The sequence below is a fragment of the Arvicola amphibius genome, chromosome 12, assembly GCF_903992535.2.
Source record: "Arvicola amphibius chromosome 12, mArvAmp1.2, whole genome shotgun sequence".
Taxonomy (NCBI): domain Eukaryota; kingdom Metazoa; phylum Chordata; class Mammalia; order Rodentia; family Cricetidae; genus Arvicola; species Arvicola amphibius.
The window spans coordinates 100,399,465-100,414,845 of record NC_052058.2 but is presented as its reverse complement, the minus strand read 5'-3'; the positions used below and the strand labels follow the sequence as shown (position 1 = coordinate 100,414,845).

The window sequence follows — 15,381 nt, the reverse complement described above, 5'->3', positions numbered from 1 at the left end:
TGAAATGCAAAACTGCTTCTGGTGTTTTAAGACTTGTCCTTGACTTGAAGGCATTTTAAACATGGCTTCATTTAAAAACATTTGACAGCCGGGTGGTGGTGGCGCACGCCTTTAATCCCAGCACTCGGGAGGCAGAGGCAGGCGGATCTCTGTGAGTTCGAGACCAGCCTGGTCTACAAGAGCTAGTTCCAGGACAGGCTCCAAAGCCACAGAGAAACTCTGTCTCGAAAAAACAAAAAAAAAACAAAAAAACCAAAAAAAAACCAAAAAAACAAAAAACAAAACAAAACAAAAACATTTGACAGCAAAATTTGACTTTGATTGACCTAAAGGTAGTTATACTTTATTAGCCTGACTCAGAATATTTATATACTATCAATAAAACAATTAATGGGACCTTATCCCATAACCTGCTAGGGACAGCATTGGTATATAGACTAAATATACTTTAAAAAACAAAATCTAAAAATTTTGAATCCCCAAACATATTTGATCCTAAGGCTTCAGATAAAGAACTGGACTTGCATATATTATCATCATATTTGTGGTCTTTCACTTTCATAGGTAAATAATAGTACTTCTATATAGTTTAAATTTGTACTTTGTTTTAAAGTTGAGTATACTTTCATTTAACTGTGTTGAAATTATTTTTCTAAGTATTAATAGTTACGAGTGTCTTTCTTTCTTTTCTGTTTTTTTTTCTTTGTTTGTTTTTGTTTTTCCAGACAGGGTTTCTCTGTAGCTTTGTAGCCTGGAACTAGCTCTTGTAGACCAGGCTGGCCTCAAACTCACAGAGATCTGCCTGCCTCTGCCATCCAAGTGCTGGGATTAAAGGCATGTACCACACGGCCAGGCTGGTTGATTGATTGATTGATTGATTGATTGATTGACTGAATGAATGAATGATTGATTTTAATGTGCATTGGTGTTTTCCCTGCCTGCCTGCCTGACTGTCTGTCTGTCTGAGGGTGTCTGATTCCCTGGAACTGTTGCAGACAGTTGTGAGCCTCTTTATGGGTACTGGGAATTTAACCCAAGTCCTCTGGAAGAGCAGTCAGTGTTCTTAACCAAAAAGCCATCTTTCCACTTCCAGTTTTGCTTTTTCTTTAAAAAAAAAAAAAAAAAAAATCTCACAAGTAATGATCTAAGGCCAGAAGGAGGAACTGTGTGTCATCTTGTATCATTCTCTTCCTGTTCCTTTGTGGAAGGGTCTCTCCTTGCAACTGAAGCTTGAGTCTGGAATTTTGATGAAAGCCAGTAAGCTCCAACGATCCTCTAAATCTGACACCTCAGAAACAGGGTTACAGGATACCCATCTTGCTATGGGGGTTGGTATTAAGACTCTTAACTCTGGGTCTTCAAGATTGAACAACAAGTTTAACTGTTCTACCGTCTCTCTAGCTCCATAATGTAAAGTTCCTATGTAACTTCAAAACAGGAGAGATTTGTTGGCCATTTGTAGGCATACTAGGGGCCAGCAAACAATATGAGCCACTGGAGAAGCATGTGTCCAGCTGATACCAAATAAAACAACTGTTTTGTTCCCCTCTTATACTGCCCACACGCAGCTGCCAGTACTGTGCAGTGCCATATACTTCACATTTTTGTGTTTATTGTGGGTAACTGCATCATTTACAATCACAGTGAGGAAGTGCTGTCTAGTGTTCTGAGGTGCAAGAATATCTTGATGATATAGATTAGCTTTCTTCAAGTATGAATTATACTTCAATGCTGTTGACTATGCATTCAAAGTTAACAAATCAACAATGCTACTACTAAATAAATCTTTAAGTGAAGTTATGTATTGATTAGCTGATGAAAATGACTATACACTTATAAATAACTAATTATTTACCCTAGAAATGATGACTCACTATTCCCTAGTTCATCATTTGTACAAACTTCGTAGAAAGAGATCTATGACTACCTCAAATAGTGAGAATTAACTGTACATACATATAAAGTGATATATTTTGACTTAAAAATAATCTACGGGGTATCACTTAAACAATATGGCCACTTGTTGGCAGACTTTAAAGCTAGATAACTGGTACATGAGGGATGCTTCATACTATTGTCTCTCTTATAGACATTTGAAAATAGCCATATAGTTTACGATGTTCAATGTTACTTACCATATCCTGCCTTACATCCATTTTGTTTCAAATGAGACAGAGTGTCTTCCTTTGTAGTCCCGGTAGTCATGAACTTGGCAGTCTTCTACGCTAGACTCTCAAGTGCTGGTTTTAAGTGTGTGCTAATAGTCCCAGCCTACATGTAAGACTCTACAGCATTCTAAAAATTCAGACTGTCACTTGATCTTAGTACCCTTAAGTGTACCAAAAATAAGGATTCTCCATTATTATCCTTACTTAAAAGTTTTGAGTGAAGTTACACATTGATTAGCTGATAAAATGTGACCCTGTGACTCTTTGGTTGCCCTTTTAAGATGAGGTCTTGCTGTGTTGCCCAGGCTAATTTTGAAATCTTGAACTCAAGTAATCCTCAGTCTTTCAAACACAGAGATTACATTCACCAATGATCTGTATGTTTGTAGCTTAGGCAGCCATACATCCAGCTTAACAAAATCCTTTTCCTATCTGAAATATTTAATAATTCTCATATTTCTTTCATGATTCCATTTTTCAAATTTATACACTGATACATTTTTCACAGATGTCAGCACCAACGTTGAATAGGTGAAGTACTTGTAGATGAGAAAGTGGTATACAATTAATTATCCTATGTAACAATTTGGATGTGGGAACACAGGGAAATAACATTGTCCATGAGTCCACAATGGCCAAAGCTAAGTGATGTATACATAGAGGCTGATTTTACAGTAAAAAAAAATACATTTTTATTTGTGTGTGTGAAAAGCAGACAGATACGGATGGAGACAGAGAGAGAGAGAGAGAGAAAGAGAGCCCATGTGCGTGCCTGTGGAGGTTAGAAGAGGGCTCCAGATTTCTTGGTGCCAGTTACAAATGGTTGAGTGGTCCAGTGTGGGTGGGTGCTAGAACTGGATGTTAATCCTCTATAGAAGTAGCCTATACTCTTGACTGCTCACCACCTCTCCAGTCCCTTTGTTTCACATTTTGCTCTAATCCTATACATTTTAAAATTTCTATATTATAAAATTAAGGAAAAAGTGATCTTTTCCTTCATTAGTTGTGGGGAAATAATCCTCCTCACAATGATACATTTTGAACACATGACACAAATAATTCACTAGATAGGTCATGCTTATCTCTAGTGATCTAAAAGGCTGCCACTACCATAACCTGAGCTACTCTAGTATTCTAGTAATAATAACTAGTGTTCTAGTAATAATAACTACTCTAGCATTCTAGTAATAATAACTACTCTAGTATTCTAGTAATAATAACTTAGGCGACTTCTGGAGTGAATTTCTCTATTGTACTCTTCTAATTACATATTAATATACCAGTACCAAATTATTAAAGCTTTTGGAGTGGGGTGGACAAGGACCCACCATGAAGCCCTGGCTGGCCCTGAACTCATAGAGATTCTCTAGTCCTGCCTCCTGAATGCTGGGATTATAGGTTTGTGCCACCAAAACTGGCTTAATTTTCTTTTCTTTTCTTTCTTCTTCTTCTTTATTTTTTTTTTTTTTGTCTTTGTCTTTTGAGACAGGGTTTTTCTGTAGCTTTGGAGCCTGTCCTGGAACTAGCTCTTGTAAACCAGGCTGTCCTCGAACTCATAGAGATCTGCCTGCCTCTGCCTCCCAAGGCGTACACCACCACCACCTGGTCTGACTTAGTCGTCGTCGTCTTCTTCTTCTTCTTCTTCTTCTTCTTCTTCTTCTTCTTCTTCTTCTTCTTCTTCTTCTTCTTCCTTCTTCTTCTTCCTTCTTCTTCTTCTTCTTCTTCTTCTTCTTCTTCTTCTTCTTCTTCTTCTTCTTCTTCTTCTTCTTCTTCTTCTTCTTCTTCTTTTTTTGGCTTTTCAAGTCATGGTCTCTCTATGTAGCAATGGTTGTCTGGGAACTCACTCTGTAGACCAGGCTGACATTGAACTCATAGAGATCTGCCTATCTCTGTCTCCTGAGTGGCAGAATTAAAAGCATGTGCCACCACCAACAGTCACTTGGTTATTCTTTAAAACATTAATTTGATAAAATAATATTCTATTAAAGTTAGACCTTCAATAAAAAGGAATTAACCTCAAAATTTTCAATAGTTTCAATTATTTCAAATAACAAAAGAATAACAAAAAAACTTACATTTATATAGTTTGCATTGATGTAGTCTTCATTACCTTTTAAAAGGACCCGTGTAGCATCATCTAAAAAATTTTAAAAGAAACAATGGATTTCTTTTTTGTTTTGATATTTCAGATTAAATCACCAAAACCTGGCACAGGTTAAGCACAATGCTCTACCACTGATCCACACTCTGGTCACAAAAATCTCTAATAAAGTTTTATTTAAAAGATTAAGCTTATGGTGGTTAAGATTTAATAGATACTTACAAGGCGAAATATCTCTGTATCTATTTTTGGAAATGTTCTGAGGTAATTTGGCACAAGACATTGTCATTCCGGGTTTTTTCCGATACAATTGCTTTAAAAACAAACAAGCAAACAGCCCAATAAATCACACATGATTCTGCTTTGTTTTGCAGACTAGTTCCTATTCTAACAGGAAACATCAGCCCCATAACCCCCCACACTATGATACTCTCCAGAAAAGTAGAGTGCTGACCCAGCACTGTGTCAGTTCTGTAGCTTTTGACATGCATTATGTATCTGTAATAGTCTGAAAAATCTGAAAACTATTTTGTTTATCAAAGAACCTGATATTTGAATAGAAAACCTACAGAGAACACCTGGCTTTATTTTAGTTTAGAAGTACTAACAATATAAAAACTGAGATGCTTTTTCAAAGAAAAAAAGATGCACATCTTGTATGTTTTATTACAAGCATTTATATACAACAAATACTGATGGCCTTTTCTGTTTAAACACATGGAAAACTCAATTTGAATAAAAATAAACAAATTAAGTCATCTACAAATGTGTTGAACTGGATTTGGAAAATAACTATCATGCGTGTATATGATCCATGGGCTGAACACGACTGGTTTAAATATAGACTTTCAAAATTCATTATATACTCACTAATCAAAATAAAAATTAGCAATGAAGAAGCATTCTTGTTCTTTGGTGATAATGATCTGAGGGATTTTAAAACTGTACAGACAAAACTAGAGAAAGACTAATTATGACAAAATATGAACTTGAAAAACCGAAGTTATTTTCTTTAACTTGGGCATTTTGTTTATCTTTATCTATTTTTTGAGATGAGGTCTTTGCTCTATGTAGCCTGGGATGGTCTCAAGCTCACAGAGGATCGCATTGCCATGGAAGTGAGAACAGCAAAGGGGTGGGCTGTCACATTCGGTTCTGCTCAACTTTAAGTCTACAATATCCTATTCTCATCTTCTACCTGTCATAAAAAGAGCTAGTAACTACAGGGAAAACCATTTAAGGTGTCTTTACTACTCTTTTAAATTTTGAGAGAGTGGCCTCACTCTACAGCTTAGGGTGGCCTGGAACTCACTATTCTGGAGTAACCTTAAACTTATGAACATATTCCTGCCTCAGTTTTGCAAGTGATGAGATTATAGGTATAAGCTACTCTGCCTGGCTCTTACCCTTTTTTCAAAAGGACACTTATTTATATAGTCATAAATTTAAAAACTAAAAATTTTAGAACTCTTGATGTCAACCAGTTCTAAGACTATCATCTTACCTTATAAATCATAATGCACAGAAGGCTAGGTTCTTATCACCCTCAAACTAACTAGCAAATACTGTTTTAATATAATGATTTCACTTACATCAAACTGTGCCAGCACTGTTCCAGTAATAAGCCCCTCAGCTAGCTGTATCATTGACTCCCGCAGAGAATGGTCATCTTGATGGACACTATCTAGTGGGGCTTTCTCAGGAATATACTGGAAATCGGGCTCGCTTTCTAATTTTTCTTCCACTACATCATATACAGCTAAAATAAAACAAAAAACATACATAAGAATATTAGGAGAATTCAGTAGGAAATTATAGGATACTTTCTACAGATTCAGATATTAATAATTTCATTAGATTTAACTGATGCCATTGTATAAGAACAAAGAATGGTGGTGGGTTTGAAAGGCTTTACATATTCCTTTGGAGAAAAGGATTCTTTAGGCATATGCTTAAAATTTGAAGACACATTAAGAAAATGAGGCTTAGAATTAGAGAGGTGGCTCAGTCAGTGGTCAAGAGCACTTGATGATCTTATAGAGGATCTGGGTCTAGTTCCCAGTATCCACATGGCAGCTCATAACCTCCTATCAGTAAGTTCTGAGAAACAGATATCCTTTTTCAACATTCTTGGGATCCTGTGCCCATGTTGTGCATACCACACACACACACACACACACACACACGCGCGCGCGCGCACACACACACACACACACACACACACAACACACACACACACCTTTACAAAAATAAAGAAAATGAGGCAGTATTGAGTTGAAGATCTGAATAGACCTGCCCTTAATTTCTAGGACATAAGTCAATAGCACAGACAAAAGCCTGTACACCATTATATGTATGGATATGTTGGCTTTTATCATATAAATGGCATGTAAAATGAATGCAAAGCTAAACAAGCCTGCTTGACCCTTTCTTCTTCTTCTTTTTGTTTGTTTTTTTGTTTTGTTTTGTTGTTTGTTTTTTTTTTCTGAGAAAAGGTTTCTCTGTAGCTTTGGAGCCTGTCCTAGAACTTTAGCTTTTGTAGAACAGGCTGGCCTCGAACTGACAAAGATCTGCTTGTCTCTGCCTCCAGAGTGCTGGGATTAAGGTGTGAGTCACCACCACCCGGCTTGACCCTTTCTTCTTGAATTAGTCACTAAGTATATTTCATGCTCTGTTAGCATAAAAAAAGTACAAATCCCAGATGTTGGGCCTGTAAATGCCAGGCCTACAGCTTATGCTCACTTCTCCCTCTCAGCTCCATTTTAAAGAAAATTGTTTATTATTATTGTTATTAACATGTATGGATGCTTTGCTTGAATGTGTATATGTTTACCAAGTATATGTCTGGTGCCTATGGATGGCAGAAGAAGGCATCATATCCCCTGGAACAGGAGTTAAAGGCCATTGTGAGCCACCATGTGGATGCTAGAAACTAAATGCTGGGCCTTTCTAAAAGCAGCAAATGCTCATAACTGTTGAGCCATCTCCAGATCTTTAACTCCCATTCTTTAAAATGGGATCCCATTCTTTAAAATGGGATCTATTAACACACTCATGAAGGGTTCACCTGTATGTAAATATTCTCTGCACATGACTGCTTCTTAGCCATCTTGTTTGATTAGGAAATATCATGTAACATACTTGGGAGGAAAAAAAGATGATAAATCCACACTGAAAATGAGCAGAGGTCTCAGTCTAGACTCCTTTACAAGGCTTTAGCTGCGTTCCTCTTGGAATTTGAAGTATAAAAGAAACAATCCAAATTGTAATAAGGCATTTGTCATCACAGAGACTTTTGTTTATATTCTGGCTCTGTACCCATCATGAACCTGTAAGTAGGTAATAAAATGTTTAAAAATATTTTCAACTCTGAGAGTAATTGATCCATCATGTTTGGTGGCTCTGAGAATTAAGTGAGAACATACATAACACCCTCTATGGAAAGAAAACTCAATAGCTACTAACCGTTGTCACTGAGTGCTACAGGAGTTATTGAGAACAAAAGGGCAAAACTGAGAGATTGTTGTTGTTGTTCAGAAACTGAGCTTGGAAAGATAGTATGAAGCTTAAACAAGTTCCTCAGAATGAAAATGAATAGTCAGTGAATGCCTGCTTAATATTCTTAGAAAGCCATGGAGAAGAACACAAAATACAGAAGACAAAAAAATATGTCTGCTTTATCCAAAGATAAAAAGGGAAGTTTTCTTTTCTTTAAAACTGATCTCACTGTGACATTCTCACACAGGAATACAAGGAGTTTCAATCCCATCACCACTCTTCTGTATCCCTGCTGTAGTGAAGACGCTCTTCTACATGCACACCTTTTAAAGTACAAGTCTGTGCATAAAGACATATGCCTAGTGCTGATTAAGTCTCTGCTGGTGGACACAGCTTCCTGCATAACTTGGCTATTGTGCTAGTGTTACAATGAATATAAATGCAGACAATGATAGTATGTCCAGATGAAGACTTGACGTGATTTGTCAAAAGGGTATCACCTAATGAAATATAGTTAAAACTGGTTTTGTTGTTGTTAACTATGGCTTGTTATTGAAATTTTCTAGAAGTAGAACAGAAATTTCCTCTCCTTCACCTCTCATCCCTCGTCCCAAGACAGGAAAGACAGGGTTTCTCTCTATAGCCCTGGCTGTCCTGAAACCTTGAATACACAGAGATTTACCTGCTCTGCCTCCTGCATGCTAGGATTAAACACGTGTGTTACCACCACCTGGTGAGATTTACTTATTCATTAAACACTCACTCACTGACTACATAACACTTCTACAGAAGTGGTTGAAAAGGAGAGCCACTTTAGGTATGTATAGTAGAATAAACAGAGAAAGCCTTCCTGAAGGTAGCAAAAATATGAGTTACATAAATACCAAGAATTATTTGCTGAGCAGAGGAAACAGCAAGTACACAGGCCCTAAAGAATAACAGGCTGGGGCTTTGGGGAAACAGTAAGAAAGCCACTGTATCAACAGAGATGAATGGGAGATAAGAGAACCAAGATTTGGGATTTTTGTTTCCAAAAATGACAGATGTCACTGTCATCTGAGTAAGAACTGGGTTGACGTGTTTAAAGAAGCTTACTTACTCTCAAGTCCAGTAATAAACCATAACAAATTATAACAACTACTCAGTGCTAAATAGAGTACTTACCATTAGGTCGAACTAGAAGCACTAGTTCCCCAGAATGTCTCTCACAGCTGGCTTTAATAAACAAGACTACTTGATCATGGGTATGTTCTGTAATATCTCGACCATTAATCAGTACCACTTGATCCCCTTCATTCAGTCGAGGGACACAGAGGTCAGCCTATAATATAATGCAGATAAGTGTTCAGATATGTTTATGGTATCCTAAAAATATAGAAATTTACTTTTTATAAACTATAGAAGGAGAACTAAAACTATATATAGAAAAGCATCCACAGGAAAACCAAAACTACATATAGAAAAGCATCCATGCAAGGCCAGGAAGATGGCTAAGTCAATAAAGTGCTTGCTAAGTAACCATAAGGGCCTGACTTCCAATCCTCAGAAAGCACATGAACATCAAGTGCTATAGTGTTAATCTGAACCTGTAATCCAAGTATGGGATGGCAGAACAGAATCCCTGGAGCTTGCTGGTTAGTCAACATAGCCAATCAGGGAGCTCCAGGTTCAGAGAGACACCATCTCAAAAACAAAGTAACAAAGTGGAAAGTGACTGAGAAAGATGACAATGTCTAGTGTACACACACACACACACGCACACGCACACGCACACACACACACACTTTCATCTATTTGAAAAGCAGAAATATTCTATTTTGTTTCACAGTTCACTAAACAAATCCCTTCCTCATGGCAGATCATGTTCATAAAGATTCAGAAAAGGTATCAAAATGCATATATACAAGCAGCCTAAATTTTTTACTATTTAAATATATTCAACTTTAGTTCCCATAGCTTAAATAACAATAATTCCTGAATGATATCCTCCAAATTTTAGGTTTCAGAACACACTGAGAATTACTGCATAAAGTATACATTTGCTGTTAGTGTTTCAGTCCAAAAATCATCTCAAAACCAAGCACTGCAGCAGGGGAGATAGACGCTAAGTGTTTAAGAACAGTGACTGCTTTTCTAGAGGACCGGGTTCAGTTCCCAGCAACACATGGCAGCTTACATCTGTCTGTAACTCCAGGATCTAACACCCTCACACAGACTTATGTAAGGACAAAATACCAATGCACATAAAATTAAAACAAAATGATTAAAGAGATAAAGAAAATAAAAGAAAAAGAAATATGAATAACATGTTCTATAAAAACATGAGACCAAGCATTGAGATAGCTGGCCAGGCAGTTAAAAGAAATGCTGTGACAAAGGGAAGGAGAAATGGACCAATCTACTAAATTTCCTATAAACAATGTTATAATACTCAGCAAGATAGTTTGACTACTGGGAAGAACACTACTGCAAAGGTTAAACTTATCCACTGCTTGTGAGATGTCTGTTCTTAGAGCCCAGCACTCAGAAAAATGCAACAAGAAGATACTTATCTTGATTTATGTTCTAGCACTGTGAAGATAAAAATGAGGCTAACTCAATCAAATGTTTTAAAATCTCGAATATTAAAATGTCAGCCTTTATTGTTTGTGAGGTTTTCTTTTGGTGGTTATTTAATTCAATGAAATAAATGCAAATATTTATATGGTCCTTTATGTAGGGAAACACATCTATGTACCAGTTTGATTATGTGCTGTTATAAAAGTATGTTTAGGATACCCAAAATGACGTAGAACGATTGCTATAGTACTGGGAGAAATGCTACTTCAGCAGAAGAAGCTGTCCTATCACATTACTGTGTGGGTAGTATTCTGGCAGAAAAGAGGAAGTGGTCTATGTATTAGCGGACATAAGTCTTCTTTGAGTCTTTCATTATACCCATTTATCACTGATCGGAATTTTCTCATATTTAACATACGTTTGTTATTTTTATTTGCATTTTTTTCTGATCTGAAAAGTGACACTTGCATATTAGATAAATTTTGTAAGAGGAACAGACATTGATTACAAGATTTCCATCAGGCAGTGGTGGTACATTCTTTTAATCCCAGCACTTAGGAGGCAGAGGAAGAGGCAGGTGGATCTCTGTGAGTTTGAGGTCAGCCTGGACTACAAGAGCTAGTTCCGGGACAGGCACCAAAGCCCTGTCTCGGAAAACAAAAAACACAAACAAACAAACGAAAAAGTTTCCATACAGGAAGAAAACAATTAATGTGAATTATTCATTTCTGAGGTACCAAATACACTATTTTGTTTTAAAACTGATATTACAATACTTGAAACTAGGTTGGGTGGTGGCGGCATAGGCCTTTAATCCCACCACTTGGTGGTAGTGGCTGGCAGATTTCTGAGCTCAAGGTCAGCCTGGTCTACAGAATGAGGTCCAGGACAACCAGGGTTACAAAGAGAAGCCCTGACAAACCAAACCAAAACAAACAAACAAACAAAAACAGCTTGAAACTGTTTCCTTTAAACTTTTTTTTAAGTTCACAACATGGAAGACTATGGTGGTATCTAAATTGATGAAATAATTTAAAAATTATAAAGTTTTATTGCTTCAAAATGTTCTAAATTCAACCAAAATTTCTAAAGCACAGTTCTTTCTGCACAACAGAAGGGAGTAAGTCACCAGCAATACATACACCTCATAAGAGCAAAGCACATTCGGGGTCATGATTCAGATAATTAAATAGGAAGACAAAAAAAAAGTGAAAAATACCAGTAATTTCATTTTCCAGGAGAAACATTGCTAATATTTTAGCATGTTTCCAGATAACATACCAATAAGAATTATTCAATGATGAACAGAAAATTCATGACTGTGGAAGCTTAATGCTGAGTAACAGGGGACTTACTGTTTCAGATTCAATGCTTTTTAGAATGTACATGTCAGGACTTAAAAATGATCCCATATCATTCCCATTTAAAATAATTTTAAAACAAAAAGTAGGCAAATAATGTACTATTGTAAATGAAAAGAAAAAAGCAAACAGCAACAGAAAAAAAAGCAAACAGCAACAACAAAAATCCAATAAACGCCACCTTCATCTGCATGTGTTGAATACGGAGGCTGTTTGGACAGAACCCTTTAGCACTGTAGCAGCACTCAGTGATAGCTTCTTTCTAAGACACAGAGTCAAGTAAAATCTATCTTCCCTGCAACTTACAATATGGTCATTAGATTTAACATTTGGTACCCGAAAAGTAATAATTAACTTTCTTCCTTATTATTTAAGCAAATAAATGATTTACTTTTATTTAATGTGTATGGGTGTTTTAGTCGCATGTGTGTCTGTGCCCCACAAGAATGTCTGATTCCTGTGGAGAACACTAGATTCCGTTGAACTGGAGTTACAGGCAGCTGTGAGTTACCATATGGGTTCAGGGAATTGAGCCTGGGTCCTCTGGAAGAGCAGCCAGTGTTCTTAACAGCCAATCAATCTCAAAGATTTTTTTTTAAAGTGCATATTCTGGGGATGAAAGCACTTGCTGATCTTCCTCCAGTTCTAAGAGATCCAATGTCCTCTTCTAGTTTCCACAGGCAGCAGTCATGCATGTGATACAGATACACACAGACAGGCAAAACACTCACACATGCTAAAGCTAATTTTTTTAAAAGTACAAATGGGGTTGGAAAGACGGCTTAGCAGTTACGAGCGCTTGCTATTCTTGTAGAGGACCCATTCCTAAGACTCCTATTGTAGCTCACAACTGGCCATAACTCAAGTTCCATGGGGATGCTACACTGCATTCTGATCTCTGAGGGAACCACATGCATAAAAGGTGCACAAGCATACATTCAAACATATTATTCATACACATAAAAACATTTTAGAAAGTACATTTGTTTTTTTGTTTGTAGCTCTGGTTATCTGGAACTCTGCACTAGGTTTAAACTCAGTGGAGATCTGCCTGCTTCTGCCTCCTGAGTGCTGATCATACCTGGCCCCAAAATATATATTCTTTTTTGGTTGTTATTCGAGACAAGGTTTCTTTCTCTTTGTTGCCCTGGCTGTCCTGGGAACTCCCTCTGTAGACCAAGCGGGTCTGGTGGTTTCGAACTCACAGAGATTCATTCACCTGCCTCAGCATCCTGAGTGCTAGGATTAAAAGTATGTGCCATCACCTCCTGGCCCCAAAGTATATACTATTCTTAAAAGCAGTATTTACATAAAATATTGGATAACTTACAGGTGTTCCTGGTGCTACTCGAGACACAATTACAGGCATCTTCTGATCATATCCTCCCTGGAAAACACAAAAAAAGTTAAAGACTACCAAACTAAGAACATCTTAATATAAAAACTAAATATGGACAAATTCCAGGTTACCTTTACATTGAATCCAAACCTTCCATTTTCATCAGGTTTCATTTTGATTAGAACAAGATTATCATGTGGAATGCCACCATTAGGCTTGAAAAGACAAAAATAAAGAATTTCAGATTACAAATAAAGTATTATATCTGTTTGTATTATCTATATCATGTAAATAATTATAATTCTAAGAAAAATGTGAGTTGAAGAAAATAAGTTTCTTTGCCTAATAAATTGGAGATGCATTCTCTCATTCTTCCTTCCATTTTACTGCCAAGAAATGCCAGCAAATTGGAAGAATCAGACATCTCCCATTCTTTAAATCTATGTAATACAGGTTTCATCTCCATTATTCCATAACTAAATTAAGGGCAACAAATATTTTCCCATTGCTAAATCCAGTGTTATGTCTTAATTTTATTATATCCTATTGCCTACTTTTCCTTCTACTTTTCTGCCTGCATATTCTCAGTCTCCCTTCATCTTCCTCATTCTTAAAACTTGGTGGACTGAAGGCTTAGTTTCTAGAGCCTTTATTTAGATAACTGCATACATTTCTTGATGATTCTCTATTCATGTATGTGTGTGTGTTCATGATTGTTTGTATAGGTGCACATGTGTATGCAAGTATGTGCATAGGTGTGTGAGCCTAATGGTGGAGGCTGGAGGGCAATCTTGGGTAGTAGACTTCAGATGCTATCCCTCTTATTTTTTGAGAATATCTCTCACTAGTACCAGGGACTTACAATATGGGGCTTGGCTGGTTCATCAATAAGCCACCAAAGATCCAAGTGTCTATACATTCTGAGTGTCTCTGTAGCCATCATTCAACCAACTAAGCTATCTTTCAGTTGATTCTAAATACTTTTGAGAAAAACAAACTAGATTGCAAGTTATAAAATAACAACTACCATGTGTTAATTGTCGTTGCATACCCACTACCATCAAAATGCAAGTTTGCATCTCATTTAGCTTCCTAATATCTCTATAAATTTCCTGAAACATATATATATATATATATATATATATATATATATATATATGATATTCTTAAACTGGTAACATCACTTATGGCTTATTTAAATCTTATTGAAAAGTAATAAAATCAATAAGAATTAGGATTCTAACAGCCCATCATTTTATTGTATAAAAGCTTATTATAGAGAAGCAAAAGTTATAAATTTTTTTTGTTTTTTGTTTTTTTTTTTTTGAGACAGGGTTTCTCTCTAGTTTTCTGAGCCTGTCCTGGAACTAGCTTTTGTAGACCAGGCTGGCCTTGAACTCACAAAGATCCACCGGTCTCTGCCTTCCGAGTGCTGGGATTAAATGCGTGTGCTACTACCACCCCGCTTTATAAATTGTTTTTTAAGATATACAGTGCACATACACTGCTGCACACTGAAATCACAACTAAGTTGTTAAGGCAGTAACTCAAAGCAATGGGCACTTTTCAAATGAAGAAAAAGATAACATCATAATTGTATAAATCAGAATCAAAAAATAAAAACAAAAGACAAAGAATTATCATTTACAACAAAAACACAGTATGGCTCAAAATAAACTGCATTCAAGATTTTAAAAGTTCAAAACAAAGTGAGGCTACCTACAGTGGACTTTTCAGGCGAACAGGGCACATCAAAGGTTTCATTAGTATGGTTGAGTAAATCTTGCTGAGAGTGCGAAAAATGAATTTGGTTCCAACTGTTTTTCTTAAATTGTTTGGGTGGTAAAGCTGGAGGCTGCCCATCTTCAGGAGTTTCTTGTGATCTAGAGAAGAAAAGGGCGAGAAATGAGTATTTTTAGTAATCACCTGATGGAAATACTTTATTCTAAATTACGTCAGGCAATCCAGATACCAACCATGTCTAGTGTAGAGAGGTTTTGAATATATTTACATGGAAATGCTATCTTTTAATTTAAAAACTTATTTTTAAATTAATAAATCTGTTTTTAATCAAACAATAAACACAGAATTAAAGGTAATCATTCCTATGAAAATAATTTATTGATGTAGGTGTGTCTTCTATCTATCTGATGATTTCATTGGTTAATTAATAAAGAAACTGCTTGGCCTAATAGGTTAGAACATAGGTGGTGGGGTAGACAGAACAGAATGCTGGGAGGAGGGAAGTGAGGCAGATGCCTCGGGCAATGCCATGCCTCTCTTCTCTGAGCCAGTCGCCAATGAAGCCAGGCACCAGGTCAGACATGCTGAATCTTTCCCGGTAAGACACCACTC

At 36.6% G+C, this 15,381-nt stretch overlaps 1 protein-coding gene across 1 annotated transcript in view; it reads right to left on the bottom strand.

The window, feature by feature from the left end:
• The window catches only part of Ptpn4 (protein tyrosine phosphatase non-receptor type 4), a 177,079-nt gene that overhangs the window by 25,236 nt on the left and 136,462 nt on the right, over window positions 1-15,381 (bottom strand). The window contains exons 16-22 of the mRNA XM_038349264.2: window positions 14,750-14,909; window positions 13,158-13,241; window positions 13,018-13,074; window positions 8,932-9,088; window positions 5,862-6,028; window positions 4,492-4,582; window positions 4,244-4,305 (exon numbers count right to left, since the gene is read on the bottom strand). Of these exons, the coding sequence (XP_038205192.1) occupies window positions 4,244-4,305; window positions 4,492-4,582; window positions 5,862-6,028; window positions 8,932-9,088; window positions 13,018-13,074; window positions 13,158-13,241; window positions 14,750-14,909 (778 nt within the window). The remainder of the gene's footprint in view (window positions 1-4,243; window positions 4,306-4,491; window positions 4,583-5,861; window positions 6,029-8,931; window positions 9,089-13,017; window positions 13,075-13,157; window positions 13,242-14,749; window positions 14,910-15,381) is intronic.